This window comes from Equus quagga, chromosome 5 (assembly GCF_021613505.1).
Source record: "Equus quagga isolate Etosha38 chromosome 5, UCLA_HA_Equagga_1.0, whole genome shotgun sequence".
Taxonomy (NCBI): Eukaryota; Metazoa; Chordata; class Mammalia; order Perissodactyla; family Equidae; genus Equus; species Equus quagga.
In genome coordinates, this window is record NC_060271.1 from 61,961,535 (window position 1) to 61,979,538 (window position 18,004).

Below are 18,004 nucleotides of genomic sequence, written 5' to 3' on the forward strand. Positions count from 1 at the left end.
CCTGCCCATGGTCTAGAGCTGTCCCAGCCTGGCTTCATCTCCCGCTGAAGGTCCCCTACAAGGTCTTGTCGCACTGTCACTTCCTGAGGCCTGGAGGGCTGACCCACATGAGGACAGGTCTGGCCTCCCTAGGGCAGTCAGCAAGCCCAGGGCCCCCAGGACAGAAGGAGCAGGCCCTAAATCCAGCTCCAATTCTCCCCAGTGGAGTGAAACTGCTTTCTCACCTATAAAAGGACTGGCGTGGCATCTCCTGTGGCCACAAGGAGGGTGACAGGAAGCTCTAGACATGTAAGGTGCTTACCCAGCACCGGGGCCAAGGCAAGAGCTCAAAAACAGCAGGGAAGATGGTTACCTGGCTGCAGACATAGGTCCTTCAGGTGGTTCTGTTTCGGTGTTGATGCTTCCTGACCTTGCTCCAAGACAGGGCCACCAAGCAGGCAACATCTAAGGAATTTCCCACCTGCCCTTTGTGTGCCACCAAGCTAGGCCCCAGAGGAGGCTCCCTCCGGCCCAAGACCCAGAGGCAGAGAGGTGAGGCATGCTGGCCACAAGAAGCTTGGGGGGCTGGACACCATCCCGCATCTCCAGGGACCAATGGTCACAGCACAGAGTAGGTGCTCACTTCTTAGCCCATTCTCTGCAGTCTGACACCTTTCAGCTATTGCCCGGCAGGCTCCTTAAATGCCCCTTCCCCAGCCCCTTTCTCCCCAGGCACATGGGCTTCCAGGGGGCAGTGCCCCAGCAGGAGGCCGGCCCATCAGCCAGCACTTGAACTTGCAAACACTCCCCAAGGAGCCAGATGCAGACAGATCTGAGCAATGAGATGCATGAGCAAGGGATCTGGACCAGGGCAGGTTGGGGGAGAAGGGTGGTCTGGGGGAAGGAAAAGCAAGACCAGGAGAGGGTATTGTTTGAGGCTAACCATCCCAGTAACACCCAAGGGGAATATGATGCAAGTCAAACACCAAATGATACTGCAAATTTCACACTGAGTCAGGATGGGAGGAAGGAGAGTCATGTCAGAGCATCATCTGCAAAGACTTGGATTAATGAGGGTTTTATCCTGAGACCAATTTGCAACTGAAGAGGAGAAAATAAAGATCATATCAAAGTTTCTTTAAAGAGAATGATTAAAATTTCAAAACATTGAGGAACTCTTGGAAATTCAACTAAGCCTTTGGTTTCTTCTTTTGGATGAGGGTCAACAGTGCCCCTCTGTCAGCATCATGGTGCAGGCTCCCAGGACTGTGACCAGGTAGTTTTGTCGAAAAAACAAGACTTGTGTCAATCAATACTTTGTGAATTTTCTTAAGCACGTGACAAATTTCCTATCATTTCTTAATTTGTACTGTAATTTTTCAGTATAAAGCCCCAATCAGACCTTCTGCTCCTAATTTATGATGAAGTTTTTACTTAAGTTTGATTTTCTGTAGACTCACCAAAAGTGGCCCTTTTCTGGAATAATTATCCTGGGATAACAGAGGACGTCCTGGAGATGCCACTGAGACCCTCTTTAGTCATGGGGTCCCCAAGGTGGGAGGGAAGGAAAATGTCAACTAGTCAAACCTCCACCTGAGGCTGGAAGCTTTACTCTCGTGGCCACGAGCCAGAGGTCAGCCAGCCCTGCCCATCCACCTCCACGGCTGGGGTCTGACCAGTTTCTGAGGCTCCTGGTCTAGGGCCCCAGCTCTGGGACATCACGGATTCTTCGAGTGAAGGGATGAAGGAGCACTTCATGCCAGGAGCTGACTCTCAGGATTCCTCACTGAGTGTGCCCTTCCCACTATCTCCTCTCCTTTCAACCCGGGCATCTTATCCCTGAAACGTGGCACTCAGCACTTGTCACCTGACTTCCTGTCACTCTGCAGTCTGGTCCCCTTTCTCCCCTTTGGAGTGGCCCAAGGAAATTCTAAACATAGCTCATTATCCACATCACTAATTGGAACAGAACACACAGCCCACTGCCCAGAACATCTCTCATCAGCTTCACAGAGTGAGAGGAAACTTATGCACCTTGTTTGCTTGTGGCTTGAGGACTTTCTAATTGAGCACAGAACCCTTTGTCTTGTAGGAAAAAGAAGGGACCCCAGGCTGGGACTTGGTGAGTTTCCAGAAAGGGTGAAGCCATCTGAGGCCCCCGGTAGCTGGGGAGGGTGGGAGACCGAGTGCGGGGCTCCCTGAGTGCAGTGGCCGAGCACGCACAGCTGTCATCTGAACTGCCACTTGATTCTGCCTCTAGAGATTCAGTCTAAGCCAAGGATTCCTCAGAAAGAAACCCAGAATGATGGTCGTGATACTGGGGAATTGAAACAAAACCAAGAAAACACCCCACAAAAGTATTGAACATAAAGGCACTTTATAAAGTGCCTACTTTTTCAAAGCTTTATCATCTTCCCCCGTGGACATCTGCAAATACTTCTTGGATGAGTTTTTTCCTTATGACAGGTAGAATCTCCATGAAGACTTAGAAACACACCACCAGATGGGGGCTCAAAAGAGCCTGTGGAAGATTCCAGCAGAGAGTTCTCAAGATCCGGTCCAGGGCTCACCAGGGGCTCTTTGTTCATGGTCTCTCAGATCACAATCCCCACACTCCACAAACAGGAGATGACCCTGAAAGACGGCTCAGTAGTTGGAGGTTAAACGCAGCAAGTCCCTACCCTGACAGGAGGGACAGGGGAGAGTCAGCATAACACCCACAAGACACACAGCGTCGCTCTTCTTTTGGTTTCGTTTTTCCACCATGGAGAGCATTTCTGCATGCTACAATGATACCATGTTGGGCGGCAAATCAGGTAACAGCCCCTGGCTTTCCAACCAATCAAACTGTCTGCAGCAAGAAGCACACGCATGGATCATGTACAGCAGAGTGGCTAGCGATGAAAACACCTGAAACCAAGATAAATGACCATTAATTGGCACACATAGAGAAAGGGCAGGGCATGGGTCATCCACTCATGATGGCCATTAACATGGAGCTCAGGATGACAGACCTGAAGTGTGTGGACCACTGCTTCCCATCACTCATGCAGACATCCTTTCTGGCTGAGCCCAGACGTGGCCCTGAATGCTTTCGGCACAGAACTCCAGGTGACCTAACAACCCACTGGACGTGGTGTGCAAGATCAGCCATCTGCCATCTTGCACCATCATTCTGGTGCCACCAAATGGAAACAGGGGCCCTCAGAGGCCCCTCAAATGATACTCACAGGCGAGTACCAACTGCTCTCCGTGGGAACCTTCCTTGCTCCACAGCAGGAAGAGCCGGGTCCACCAGCTGTGAGCCCAGCGGCCTCGGTTGGAGAACATGAGCACAGGGTTTGCTGGCTCTGGGTAAGGTCTCGATGCTGCCTGGATGTCCTCAGACCCATCAGAATGTTATTCTAGGATCATAATCTCACAGACACGGGCGAGGAGCCAGGCTCACAGGACTGAGGGACAGGGACAGGGAGGCGGGATTGTGAGATGCTGCAAAGGAGGGGCTCCTGAGAAAGCTGCTGGGAAGACGCAGTCAGCTGTTTTGACGCTGGGACAAAGGCCCTGGAAAGGTGGCAAACAGTCACCTGTGGCCTGTCAAGCCCCTGACATGCTGTTTTCACTGGGCACCATCTATTCCTGAAGGCCTGCTGCCCCCGAGTCCACTATCTGCTCCTGGATCTGCGACCTGGGGTGTGGGGTCAGGAGTGTCCAACCAGGCACGACACTTAGGGTGGCTACACGTCTGTGACCCATGAAAATGCCCAGAGACACCAGCCATCACCGGGCCTGCCCTCTCCCTCCCCACACAGGGCGAACCCTTCCCCCTCATTGGCCAGAGGCGATGAGTCAGCCGAGTATTTGATCACACATCTCAGAGAGCTCATCCGGGAACTCTGAGGAAGCCCGCCTGAAAGGAGCAGTCACCATGGGTGAGCAGCCCCCCCAAAACACCTCAGCCCGTCAGGTGGGAGCAGGTTACTGTCCGGGCAACTCCAGACCCAGTGAGAACCCTTGGTAGAGGAGCCTCAGAAGTCCCCACAGGAACAGGACACAGAGCTTATTTTCCAAGTGATGGCAAGAAATGGCACCTTGGGGACACAGACACAGGGACATGAAGGGAAATCCTGAGGTTTTCAGAAACCCCTTTCCCTAAATGGCTGCCATTATTGCCCCCCACTGTTAGGATCCAGAAGCCTCCAGATTTCTGCAGAAATTTCCAGCTCCCCTCAGTCGGCTCCCACCAAACCCAGGGATCCTTCGGTGCAGACACTCTGCTGTCAGCAAACGGGGGAGAAGCTCAGCTCCTGAGGCAGGTCCCAGTTAGGGGTCACAGAGGGCGAGAGGCAGGCCAGATGCTCCCAAAGGCCAGGGGTGTGAGGAGAAGGTCTTGAGATGCCACTCACAGCCCAGACAGGCCTCCCCGAGACCATGCGAGGGCGTGTGACAGCTGGGCAGGGTCTGGAGTTGAACCCTGAGTGACCAGGACTCCTTCCCCCTGTGACAGGACACAGCTGATATTCTGAATAGAAAGGCGGGACTTCACATTGAACCAGGCTCGTGTTCCCCTTGATGGTTTCAGCCCAGCACCCCTGCCTGCTGAGAACATCGTGATTCCTGGTTCTGGCACTCCTGACTCTGCCTGGGCATGCCGTTTCTCCAACTCAGCTAACAGAAAGGGGGACACAATCAATTGTGGCCTGCATAAAGAGATGCTGGGATAGTCATGAATGGAATACTCTACAGCAACGAGAAGAAACACTCGACATGTCCACCCAACAGTGGGACGAGCCTCACAAACCTGAGGCGGAGAGAAAGAAGCCAGAGAGAAAAGACACACACTGTGCAATTCCATTCACATGACGTTCAAAAGCAGGCAAAATCGAGCTAGGCAGCTAGGAATTAGGCCCGTGGTCATCCTTGGTGTGGGTGCACAGTGGTGATGGCGGCAGGACAGGAAGGGGGTTTCTGGGAGCTGTTTATGATGCTCTATTTCTTAATCTGAATGGTGAATATACACTTTATGGAAATTCATCAAGCTGTGCACTTGCATCCTGCTCACTTCTCTGGATGTGTGTTACCTTTTGATAAAAAAAAAAAAAAAAAACGAGGAGTCAAAACAAGGTAGAGCCCAGTGGTTCTCAGCTAGAGATCTGTCCAGCGGGCAGGAGCATTAATCCACCCCATCTGGGTTGTTCCGTCAAGTGCTGACCCACTAGCCACGTTCCATCTACGTGTCATTATAGTTGTCTGCAGTAACTTTATGGAAGTTGTTGGCAAATGCCTTGCTGATGTCTGTTCGGAGATAAGGCTTCTGGAGTTGGGATGGGGGAGGTATAAGGCTCTCTAGATGAGGAGGAGATGAAACAGAGTCATTTGAAGGATGGAGGAGGAGGGAGATGACCAGCCTCCCAAGGGAAGGAAGAGCATCCTAGGGGCTGCCCGGCTGTGATACTGTTTAGAAACCAGCCATCTTGGGAGATGAGCCAATATGGGAGACATTCCCATACTGTGGGACATTTGAGGGGTGCAGGGACCATGAGGTGGCCATGTTGATGGAACTGGAGAGTAGGCTGGGAGCTTAAGAGAAGCATGTGGCCTCCCCAGGGCAGGCAACTGGCCCACAGGGACAGCAGACAAGGCTTTGAGGAACCTTCCCCCAGAGCCCAACAGTGCCCGCCCTGTGGGATTCTCTCAGCCTCTGCTCTGTCCTCCCCAAAATGGGGGGATGGCACAGCTTTAGCTCCTGGAGCTGACATCCTGTGATCTGTCATTACATTACGTTTGACCTCAGGATTTCCATAATTCATAGGTTGACCTCTAGAAATCCGAAGAGCACTATTTCTGAAACTTTTTCTTATTTTTTAAACATCACCCATGCCTAGAAATACATCTGATATGGTGAGTTACCACACGAGTGCAAGCCCACCATGCACAGCTCTGGAAAAAGGTTTATGAAATAATACATCCTCTTACTCCTGTCATTCTGACCCATCCCATTAAAAAGGAAATCCAGGTCATGACCTCACATGACCTCCTCCACCATGGGTCAGGCCCCGCAGTGGAGAATGTTCCTTTTAGAGCTCAAACACCTGCACACACCGTGCCCCTAGTCACACACAATTGGCCCCTGCGTTTGTTCTGCTGACGGGGTGAATGAGGCTCAAGCCCTGTTCCCCCCAGGGCTCCTGTGAGGCCTCGGAAGGAAGCTGTTCAATATCCACAGTCCTCGAGGGGAAGGGACAGGAATCGCCGTCCCATTTCACAGAGGAGCAGGCCGAGGCTCAGGGAGCACAGGGGAACGTGCAGGGGGAGCTGGTGGAGACGTGACCTCCGGCCCCTCCTCCTCCCACAGGTGCTCAGAGCTGTGGGGCAGGAGACGCCGTCATGAGGAGCCGAGGCCTGATCGCACAGCAAACACCCACAGCTGGGGGTCTGGACTCGCTGGGCCCAGAAGGGCCTCCCCACAGCCCAGCCCAGAGCCAGGGCCTGGGGAGACCCCGGCCACTCGATTTTCACCCCAGGCCTCATTCTCCCGCCCCTGACTGTGCTTCCATGGAAGACCGCTCAGGGGGCCAGGATACCCAGGGGCCAGACTCACTGCTCCAAGCTGGTGCTGAGGGTGGAGACAGGGCACCTGGCCTGACACCAGCCCCACCCATTCCTGGTGACCTTGGAGCACGTTATCCTGCTCGTGGTGCCCTGGCTCTCCATCTGTGAAACGGGGATGACACAGCGCCCACACCCCAGGGCTGCTGTGAGGGTTCAATCCGATGGTTCACGGAGAGCTCGGATGGTGCCGGGCATCAGCGGTCACGTCCTCACGCACCCACCCTCTACAAAGTCCACCCAGCCCGGGACCCTAGGCGAGCCCAGGCCTGGGCAGCGCAGCCCTGACCGGGTGACAAAGGGAGTCTTGGGCGCGTCCCCTCCTTTCTCCATGACTTTGTTTCTTCATGACGAGGGGAAGGTCTATTTCATTCAAAAGTCGGTGAACAAAAACAGAGGGGAGGGCTCGGGCAGCCTTCCGCTCAGACCCCGTCAGTGGGCGGTGGGAGCTGTGAGCACGGGCGGGTTGACTGGGCACTCACCATAGCAGCGATGTTTTCGAGGTAATGTTCATATAGGAAGCCATCTGCCATGGTCCTGGCAGCCGAACCTTCTAGGAAGGAGGCGCTGAGGTAAAACAGGGCAGCAATAAAGTGGTAGAATATGTCCTGCAGGGTCAGAAAGGGCCGTCAGAGAGATGGGGAGCCCAGAAAGAGAGACATGGGGCAGCTGTGGTCCCAGCAGGGCCTGTCCACACCACCTGTCCCCACCTGGCATGGCTCAGGTCCCTTGGTCACCTTCGGCCACTTCCTTTGACCCCCCCATCCCATCCACCATCACCCCCCCCTCCAACCCCCCCCCCTCACAGAGGTCGTTGGTCCAGCTGAGTTTCATCTCGCTGGTTTGGGGGCAGAGGAAGGACTTCAGTGGAGAAGGGACACTGCTCTCCCTTGAGCGGGGACGAAGTGAGGGGGGCAGCTTGGGACCGAATAGGCAGAAGTTGGTTCTGGACCTGAGAAGTGTCATACATGGTCACAGTCCTGGTTCGGATGTGGCCTCGGTGACCAGTGCAGGGGAGAGAGGGGCCCAGGCCATTTCCACTGTTGTTGTTTGTTTTTTGGTGGGGAGGATGCAAGGGCCTCCAGATATGTTTACAAGCAAAAAAGCACTAGACTTGGATTTTGAGTATCCGTAGTTTGCAGGTGGTTTCACAAGTGTAAGAAGGAGACCTTTTGAGAATGAGAGGCTTGGTCAAATGGCCCCACCCCCTCCAAGGGATGTAAGGGGCAGGAGTCCATGTGTAAGTTTCACCCTCTTCATGGGCCTCAAGGCAGAATTTATGCAGAACAGAGATCACAGGCCATGTCTCTCCCCCACGAAGTCCCTCACTGGTGACCCAGCATTAGAAACCTGTGACATGGAGCTGGGCAGTAAGCACGGCCTCACACTGGGCAGCCAAGACCAGCCCCCAGGACCCTACTCCCAGGAGACGGAAACCAGCCTTCCTGGATGATGGGAGGTGCCAACAGACCCCTGGCAGGTGCAGGCAGTATGGGAGGGGGGTTGGGCAGCTGGTTATCCATGAAAAAGGCAGTCACGCAGGAGGAAGCAGAGCAGACGGTGACAGTCAACCTCTGCCGTCCCCTTCTCCTGACCTCCTGGCTGCAGGGAGCCGCGGGCTGCTGTGCACAGCTCGGAGCTCAAGGCCCAGCCAGCTCAGCCTTGGAATGTGGGTGGGAGATGGCTAGAGGGCAGCCTCACCCAGCACTGGAAAAGCCAGCCTCCCAGGGCAGAGGGTCCCACCCACCCCCCTCAAACACCCAGGGCTGGGACTCACCAGAAGTTTCCAGGAAGCCTTAGTATCACGGACACCAATTATGTACAGGAAGAGCAGGGCAGTGGTGCCCACGAAGCAGAACACAGACACGAACATCACCCAGCCCTGGGTCTGGGGGAGGGGCACCAGGGACGAGGCAATCAGGATCCACACGAGGCCCCCAAAGACCTGCAGAGGGAAGGAGGGCAGGGTGAGCCTCGGGCCAGGAGAGCCCATGCCCAGGAAGGGCCAGACCCAGGGATCACACTGGGGCACAAGGGGCATAAATACAGGAAAGAGGCAGAGAACACCAGCAGTGGGCATTTCCTCACCAAAAACAGCTCTTTCATACCCGCACGGCTCTAGCTTGGATCTCTAGTGTCAGTCTTTTCCAATCCTCTGCTTGCTTGCCTTTATTCACTTTTTAAATATAATTTTAATTTTTTATTTAACAAACATTTCTATCACATTTATATGCCAGGCACTGGCTTAAGCACTTTACAAATATTAACTCAGTTAATTCTCACACAACCCTACGAGCAAGGTACTGACCCATGTGTCAGGTGGGGAAACAGAGGCACATGGAAGGTCAGTAATTCATTATGCCGAGAAAGGACTTATGCCATCCAGTATTTTCATTAGAAGTACTAATTCTGAGATATATCCTTCCTAGTATTTTCGATATAAAAATATCCTTTCTTTTATGAAATGGTAGTGAGCAGATGATTCTTTTGGTCTTTATTGTCAAATAAATTAGCCACATTGTGTCATTAGCATTTTTTAAAATAAAATAAATCCCCAAGTCCAGGAAGTGCTCTGAGTGCTGGAGTTGGGGCTGGAGAGAGGACCCAGCTCAGCCAGCCTCCTCAGGTGGCCGAGGACGGCATGAGAGCAACACTCCCCCATCATCACCCAGAAGACACCCCAGTACTGTTCACAGGGTCAGTGAGCCCCCATCAAAGAGGAGCATAAGGACAGACGTGGGGTCACAACACCCCTCAGTGCCACAGTCCCGCTCCCCTGTGGACAAGCTCACCCCCAGCTGGGACTCTCTGTACGTCTCTTCCCTTCTGCTTGTCCATCTTCATCCCAATGAGGTCAGCTCAGCCTCATCCACCGTCCCCACCTGGACAAGGACTGCGCTGGGCGTGGGCTGGGACACTGGGGAGATGGCTTTGCAGTCAGAGGTTCCAAGGCACTGTGACCCTTGGCACGTCCTCCGGAGCATCTGGGGGCTGAGGACGGGCTGCCCCCATGTCCTACATCCCCTGTGGTGTGAACTCAAGTGGTCCCTTGACCTCGTCTCCCTGTCCCTGCTGCCCACCTGCTGGGTAAGAGACACCACTGTCCTCACAGGGGTTCTCCGAGCCTCTTAGCTGAGACGCATCAGGAGAGAATCACATTTGGTAGAAAAATCAGCACAATGAACAATCTGGAGTTAGCAAAACCAAGTTGGGCCTCATGAATGAAATCTGGGAATCTGAGCCCAAAAGACTTCCTCTATGGATGAACCTGAGATGGCCTGAAGGAAGGCATGTGACAGAGCCAGTGGACCTACTTTACAACTTATAGTCACCAGAGCAAAATCAATTAAACACAAATCCTCAGACTGCCACAGATAAGACATGTGTGTCCATCTCATCCACAGTTCCCTTTAAGATCAAACAGGTTACTTGGCCTTTTCCATCACGGGCACTGACACAGGGACATGAGCCGATAGCTGAGATGGACTTGGACTTAGAAGGCACGAGAGTGTGGCACGGAGAAGAGGGAGGATCGGGCATGCCCATCCCGTGAGCAGAGGCAAGGGCCTGGGACACACTTTCCATAGGCGTCCTGTGCCTGGCCAACCGGTGACCATTCAGAGAGGACCAACCTAAGCTAGGTCCCCATTCACATGCTCTCAAGGAGCCCTGCACTGCCCCTTTGCAGCCTGCAGCACAAGACAGGTGGATCTAGTTAGTCAGAAAGTGGCACTGTCCCTGACCAGGTGAGGGAGGGGGTGAGGTCCCCCTTGCTCAGGGCTGACTCTTGGGTGTGGGACACAGGGAAGACCCGTCCAGCCGTGTGTCAGTGTCCGAGTTGGTTCCCTGGCCTTCAGGGCCTCCTGGGAGATGGCTGTGCCCAAACAAGTGACTGATGGACCAAATCCCAGAGGAGCAGCTGGCACTGCACGTGGAGGGGAGAACCCTCCGTGATGGAATCCCACGTGGGACCCAGTGGGCCCAAGGTGTTAGCACGTAGCCAGTGGACATGGTACTGAGGGACACTGAATGCCACTTTGGGGAAGCGGTTCTCTTTCTCACTCTCTTCAGTCTTTCTGACTAAGGCAAGGAGAAGGGCTCAGGGGGCAGCCAGGGGTCTGGAGCTCCCCTACAGCATGAGCTCCAAGGACAGGCAGGCAGAGGTGACCTGGAGAAGGGCATGGATTTTATTTTTAAGTGATATAGGTATTCTGGAAAAATTAACTGTAAAATGCATAGGAGGTAAGTTAAGGCACGGGCGTACCCGGAAGTGGCACAATCTGAGAAGGCGGCTCTCAGACCCTGGTCTCAGGCTCAGTGCCCTGGACCTCGTTCAGCTCGATTCCTCCCCGTGTGGCTCGGTCAGGAATCAAAGGCAGGAAGAGTGAGGGGAAGTCAGAGCGCAGTCCCCACACTGAGTGCTCGTCACAGAGTCCTGAGTGAGCGCCAGGGAGACGGGGCCGCAGCTCTGAGCTGAGCTCCCTGCCCCCAGTGCAGAGGGAAGCTTCGAGGTTACCCGGACTCTCCACCTGCTTTGGGTGTGCGCTTCCACCAGTGTGAGGAAGACTGTGTTCCAGCTCCCTAGGAATGCTCTCTCTCACACACTCACACACTCACACACACACACACTCACACACACACTCACACCCTTATGCAGATCTCCGGGGTCTCTGGTAAGAATTCCGTCCACAGGAGCAAAGCCCACCCTGTGCTCCATCCCAGCCCTGCCCCCTGGGACCTCAGGACCCTGTCCCGCCTCTGTTGCACCACCTTGCAAAGGGCCTTTAAGAATCATGCTGACTTTTTCTTTGTGTGGTTTCTCTGTAGCACTGAGTTTCATGGTAAGGTGGCGGGGAGAAGTTCTCTCTCTTAGACAGCTTTAATGAGAGAGAACTCACACACTGCACAGCTCACCCATGTAAAGCGACAATTCAGTGGTTTAGGATGATCACAGACATGTGCAGCCATCATCTCCACAGCCAATTTTAGGACATTTTCATCACCTCGAAGAAACCCTGTGCCCTTTAGCTACGGCTCCCTCCACCCCTCCCATCCCTAAGTGACCACTGACCCACTTCCCATCTCTATAGATTCCCCTATTCTCAACTTTCACATGAGCTGAATCATATATAAAAGGTGGACTTTTGTGACGAGCTTCTTTCATTTGGCATAAATGTCTTTCAAGGTGAGAAATTCTCCCTCAAGGGGACCTTTACAAAATGTCTCCACCATCACAGCTCAGCCCACCAGCCATTCTGACCCACCATGTGGGGACACTGAGTGAATGTGGCTCATCTCTCTGGAACCTCCAACTGGAAAGAGCTGAGGAGCCTCTGGTGCCCAGGGACGTTCTCATAGGAAACATGCCACCAGGCCCCGTCTATCCAGAAACATATTCTAAGTGACATGTCATGAGAAGGGAATGTCCTCACACAGAGGAAATGATTAACCCCTGGGAGTTTTGCTCCCAGGAGATGGGCAGTGGGCCTGCCCTGTACCCCTCACAGCCCTGCCAGCAGGTGCCCAGGGGACAAATGCAGGGCGGCCCACACAGGAGACCATCTGGGAGGGGCTGAGGTGGGTGCAGAACACCCCTGAGAGAGGACGGGTGGAGCAAGGAAAAGAGACGAAGCTGAGAACAGAGTCTCTTCCAGCTGGACGTCTGTGAGCAGCGCCCTGGACACAGACACGGCTGCTATGAGAGCTCCAGCACGGATGCGTGCTGGAAGGGGTCACAGCTGGAACAGCTGTGCAGGTGTGAAGGCCCCGCTCCTCCCAGGCACCTGCCAGCTCCCGCAGCACCTGCACCACGCAGCGTCTGCATGGGCGGGGGCACGTGAGCCCTGGAGAGGGGCTCTGCCCGCATGTGCTGGCGGAGCTGGAGCACGTGACTCGGCCTCTTGGGCCTTGGCTTCCTCGTCTGGAAATGGCATTTTGCAGCTGTCTCCCCACACTGTGGGCTGGTGCAAACTGGCTGAAACCATAGAGGTGAGTGTGAAGCTACTGGCACCGTGCCCAGCACCACCCAACAACTGGGGTAGGACACTGCTCACCCAGGAACCCACAGCCCAGTGGACACAGACGCAGAGGCAGCCCGGTACAATGCAAGATGATGCCCCAGCCGAGTGGGCCAAGCAGCCTGGACCAGGGCAGGGCCCCATCGAGCCTTGAAGGGAGAGGTGGACGTCACTGGCTGACCTGGCCACAGAGTCAAAGATTAGCTCTCTAGGGGGAGGGAAGAGTACACGCCGAGTCCAGAGGATGCTGGAGCACCAGTGAGGGCCTCAGAAGGCCGGAGAGCTGTGTACGAGGTGGGGGACAAGGAGCAGCAGGAGATGGGGCTCGAGGGAAGGTGAGCCTGAGACAGAACTGATCGCTGGGCCAGTGTGGAGGTCTCCAGGCCCCACTCAGTGCAAAGCTGGGATTCCACGTGAATCACGGACACAGCCAGCGCCTGCCGCCCTCCACCTACTCAGCGTGCAGAAGATTCTCTGTGTGGGGGCCCCCTCCCCCTCTGCCAACTGAAAGGCAGCTTATTGGGAATCTGAGCTCTGAGGCTACTCCCAAGGTGAACATGGGGAGTGGCATTAAGACCACCTGACCCAGTTTACCTGCTCCAGTTGCTCTGCCCTCCTGGTCCTTCATGAGCAGGCTCCCTCCTCCCAGGGGACCGTTCATGCACCATCCCTCCCAAGGCAGCTTATATCGTGTCCTTTCATCTACACTGAAGGCAAACCCAGGACTCAGGGGCCTTGAGTCTGTTTGTAGAGAGGGACAGAGATTTGGGATTCACAGAGAGAGGAGGGCGTCCAGGTCTGTAGCTGATGTTACCAGGGCGACGGTGGCCTGGGAGAGGCCCTGCTCAGGCCTCCCCCCACTTCCCGAAGTCCCCGGGCAGTCTGCTCTCCATAGCACCCGCTACCCCTCTGCTCCCCAGCACCGGTCGTGAGCATGATGGACGATCGCTGACCAGTGTCGACCTCCCGCCCGAGGCAGAGGACAGTCACCAGCTCCTGAGGGAAGGACACTGCCCTAGACCCACAACGCTGGGGCTCTCACACAGGCCTGTCCTCATCTGGGTGGAAATGTTTCCCACCACGACTATACCACTGAATTTACCCTCAGGATGAACAGAAACAAGGAGGTTTCATGAAAAATACGGTAAACCACCTCTAAAAGACAAAGTCTGAAATGTAGACCAGACAGGAGGGGCTTCGGTTCAAGAAAAATAAAAGTTATCGATGGGAGTCACCAAATAGGTGAGCAATGTGGTCAGCCAACAAAACAGGTGTGCACCTGCAAACAGTGAGAAGAAACGGCCCATCAACGGCCTGGCGCTCCTCTGAGGGTCCCGGGTGTCTCCCTGGAGAATTGGTGGTGACTGTCAGTTTCATCCTGTCTGCCCTTGGGGTCAAGGACTCTCTTGTGATTCATATATATTAGCCAGGCGGGAGACAAAGCCCTAGCCCCTTTCCTACCAATGCACTCTGAGAACAAATGTCTCAGAGGGCACCATCTGGACGGGGACATGGGCAGACTCAGGGTCCAGGTGGGAGACAGACCACAAGCATGGGCCTGCAGGACAGGAAATGGGTGCCCCCAGGTGGGCTTCCAGGTGGAGGCGTTACATGAGCCAGACCTGAGGGACAGAGGACTTAGCCCCACCATGCCACCTGCACCAAAGAAGCACCACGTATGGAGACCAGTGAGGACTGTGGGGCTGGTTCTGGAAAGAGTCCTAAGATGTAAAAGCTGGTGGTTCCTTCCCGCCAGGGCCCTCAGTCCAACCGTCCCTGGCTTATCACCAAGCAGCTGCAGGGCAGGATAGAGGCTGGGAGGTGGGGCATGATTATGTGCCAGAGGCTGCCCCTTCCCTGAATAAATGGCCTCCCAAATGGTGATGCGCTGACACAGATGACAAATCAGTTTTAAAGGTTTGATCCCGGACCCACTGGTAACTGGTCCTTTCATCTTCGGGCAGATGCAGCAATTTGTTTGGCTCCCAGAATTCAGAGATTTCCCTGAACCTGGCCTGGCACCTGGCTGGCAGGGCGGTGCAGAGGGAGGCTCAGGAAGTCCCCACCGCCACAACAGAAGGCAGGACAGGACTGCCACGGCCCCCTCTTCCCTTTGGCCACCCCATCAGGCTGACCAGGGGCAGCTCCGAGCACAGGAGCCACTGGAAAGCCCTACAGAGGGTGCTGTCTCTGCAGTACTTGGGGACCCCAGGGACAAGTCACGTGTGCCCTCCACAGCCCCACCCACCCCCTAATCTCACTCTCCCCTTGCCTTGCACACCCTGCCTGGGAAGGGCATCAAAGGTCAAAGGTGGTGGGGATCGGCCTCATGGCCCCTCCTGCAGTTGCCCCCTTTGAGCGCGGATCGGCCAGTTGATCGGAGCAGCTGTTTGACTTATTAGTAAATTAATGATAATTGCATCTAATAGCTATTGAGCAGGAGCTGCAGGCACCACGTGGTTTGAAGAGCTTGTGTACATTACGCTCACTCAGTCCTCACAGCAATCCTTGAGGTGGGTGCTACTATAGCCCCATTTCATTGATGCAGAAACTGAGGCACAGTGGCCCGCTCAGACTCCCACACCTGCTGAGGGCCAGCTCTGACAGGCTGGTTGTAGAGCCAGGTCAGGACGGCCCTGTGTGTGGCAGTCACCCAAGGACACCCACAGGCAGTTCACCATGAAACCTCCCGTGTGTAGGGCCGGCTTTGGAAATGGCCGTGAGAACAGTAACACGGAGGGAGAGGAGACTGTCCGGTAGCCTTAGTCCTGCTCCCAGGCGCCCCGGGTCTAGAGAAGCAGAGAACCCAAAGGAGGCAGCCATGGGAGGCAGCCTCCCCTCCCCCACCCTCCATTGGCTAACAGGCTCTGTTCCTTCAGAGGAAAGAACACCAAGGTGTGTGTTTAACACCAAAAACAAGCAAAAGATCCAAACCCTGAAGGACATCGCTCCCTCTTCAGCAGACACAGGCCTGTGGTCCTCATCCCTGGGTCCATCAACACGACCTTTGTCACCCTCACCCACACCCCTACTACGAGGGCCGGGATGTGGCCTTCATCTCCTGTCCTTCCTCCTTTGCTCTTTTCCTGGTGTGTCCCCCCCAAAGCCTGTGCCCTGAACCCTCTAAGGGCCTCCTTCAAAGGTGGATCCAGGAGTTTCAGGGTCCTCCCCCTCCTCCTTCTCTTCCTGCCCCCTCCCCTCCAGCCCAACTGCCTTCTAACAGGAGGGCAGGCTCTGGGGTGCAATTTCAGGTCAGCTGAGAGGGGCTGGGTGGCCCAGGGCCTTCCTCTTCCATTGCCTGTGCAGATCAAGGTGTGATGGCGGGTGACAAGGCTTTTATTCCAGTTCCTACATATTTTCTCAGGCCCCAGGGCCTTGGTACATTGAAGTGACTCAATACATGGGTGGTTCTGCCCCAGTATGGACAGAACAGCAGCTATTAATGAGCTGGGAGTGCTAGAGAGCCTGGAGCAGAGAATCAAGGCCAGTCCATCCCCCTAGGAAGTCATTATGCTGCTGGGGCCCAGCAGGAGCCAACCAGGAACCAAACCTTCCACCAGAATGCAGAGGGCAAGTCAGGGCCCAGGACTCAGAGAACCCAGGGAGCGGCTCCTGCTCCCGGGACAGTCTGCAACCTGTGAGGAGTCGGCCACACTTCCCCATGGCAGCAGAGCTCCAGGGACAAGAGGGCTCACCCACTGTCCTCATCCATCAGCACCTGAGGAGGACACCTGCTGGGGTATCTCATAGGGCCTGCCCTTGGTGATGTTTGTCCAAAACACTATTTCAACCCAATCCCTAAACCTCGATTGGTGATACTCCAGCTTCTTTTACTGATTTTTGTAGATGACATCCTAACCCTGGACAAAGCTGGGCACCTCTACAGGGATGTCACTCTCCGATAAGGGCTTCCTCTGCGTGGCCCATGGGAAGAGGGTGCGAGCGCAGCTTCGGAACCAAGGCACAACGGATGGACCCTGGCCCGCTTCCAACATCCGACCCACTTGCGAATTTGGTTTGTCCACCAAAGTCCCCCAGACTGGTTTCTCCTTTGTCGTTGATTTAAAAGGGGCCAAAGGAGGGGGAGATTTTCCTCTCCCCGGCCCCGCTATCCAGATGCTCCTGGGACCCGCAAAACTTGTGGATCTGGTCAGGTCGGCTATGCCTAGCCCCTGTGGTGGCGCGCAGCACGGCCCACCCCGCCCCCTTCCTGGCTCGGGCGCGCCAGCCACTCACAAGCTCAAAGATGAAGAGCACATCGGGGAAGGTGGTGAAGACATCCCTGCCCCTAGGCAAGCGCTGTCTCCACATGCTGGTTGCAGCCTCGGGACAGGACCCGCGGCTCCGGCTCCACAATGACCGCTCTCTTGCTCAGCGGAGCCCAGTGGACAGGTCCCACTGCGCCCGGCTGAAGAGCAGAAGCGCCCGTGACCCAGAAGGGAGGAGCCCAGGACGCCGCCCACCTTGCCCTGTCTTAGCCAACCCTGTGCGCCCCAAGAGACACGGCCGCTCTGACTCCGGCGCCGCATGTACCACCAGAGGGCGCTCAACGGACTTGCGGAGCTGGGGGCCGGGGAAGAGGGCCTGACTCCTGCGTCCCACCTCCGGGCGCCATCTCCCGTGGGGAGCAGGAACAGCCACTTTGCCGAAGCGCTTCGCACGCGTTGCACTCTTGGCAGAGGATCACCATCCCAGAAGAATGAGAACCCTCACTAAGTAGGCTCCAAACTCTCCACCCCAGCACCTCTCGGGTCACAACTGCTTTAACTAAGTTGGGTCTCCATTTTTCCTCTGGATGCGTTAATATGAGCGACCTCCGGGTCCAGGCTCACGGTGGGACGAGGTCCTAGTCCTGCCCGCAGCTGCAGGCTGGGGGTCTGCAGGGGCGTTGTCGACACCAGCTCTGATCACCACCCCTCCTCCCACTGGGACCCTCACCCTTTCCCTCTATGCAGCTGTTTTTCCCTCCCAGTCTCAATAGAGAGAAGTCAATTCCTGGGCACATTTTCCAAAAACGAAACAAAACAAACCAACCCACGCCCATGAGCTGTCCATTCTGACACTCATGGAGAGGGACCAGGCATTTGAGATGAGAACATCCCACCGCACCTCTGTGAGCCTCCTCAGGGGTGCAGGTCTTGGTGGCCTGAGACCCAGGGTGTCCATCTCCTTCCTCCTAAGGAGACTTCGGTGGGGACAACCACAACTGGCAGGAGGTGAGAAAATCCTCCAGCAAATCCCTCCAAAGCTGTTTGGCAATTTCTCTGTCAGTACTCAACAATTAAACACAAAGATCTTCTCAACTCTTGATAACCTCTTCACCTGGCTTTGAAGTTTTTTTGTTTGTTTTTTGGTTGGGTTTTCTGTTGGCTATTTCAAACCTTTGCCGCTAAATTCCTCAG

General features: G+C 55.1%; 1 protein-coding gene across 1 annotated transcript; it reads right to left on the bottom strand.

Annotated features, from left to right (window-relative positions):
* Positions 1-2,625: 2,625 nt before the first annotated feature.
* On the bottom strand, positions 2,626-16,913 carry LOC124239629 (myelin and lymphocyte protein-like). Its single transcript, XM_046661816.1, has 5 exons — positions 16,839-16,913; positions 8,363-8,530; positions 7,068-7,193; positions 2,776-2,889; positions 2,626-2,661 (listed from the first exon to the last, which is right to left on the bottom strand). Exons 1-5 carry the CDS (start codon positions 16,911-16,913, stop codon positions 2,626-2,628), a joined length of 519 nt encoding a protein of 172 aa, XP_046517772.1.
* Positions 16,914-18,004: the final 1,091 nt, after the last annotated feature.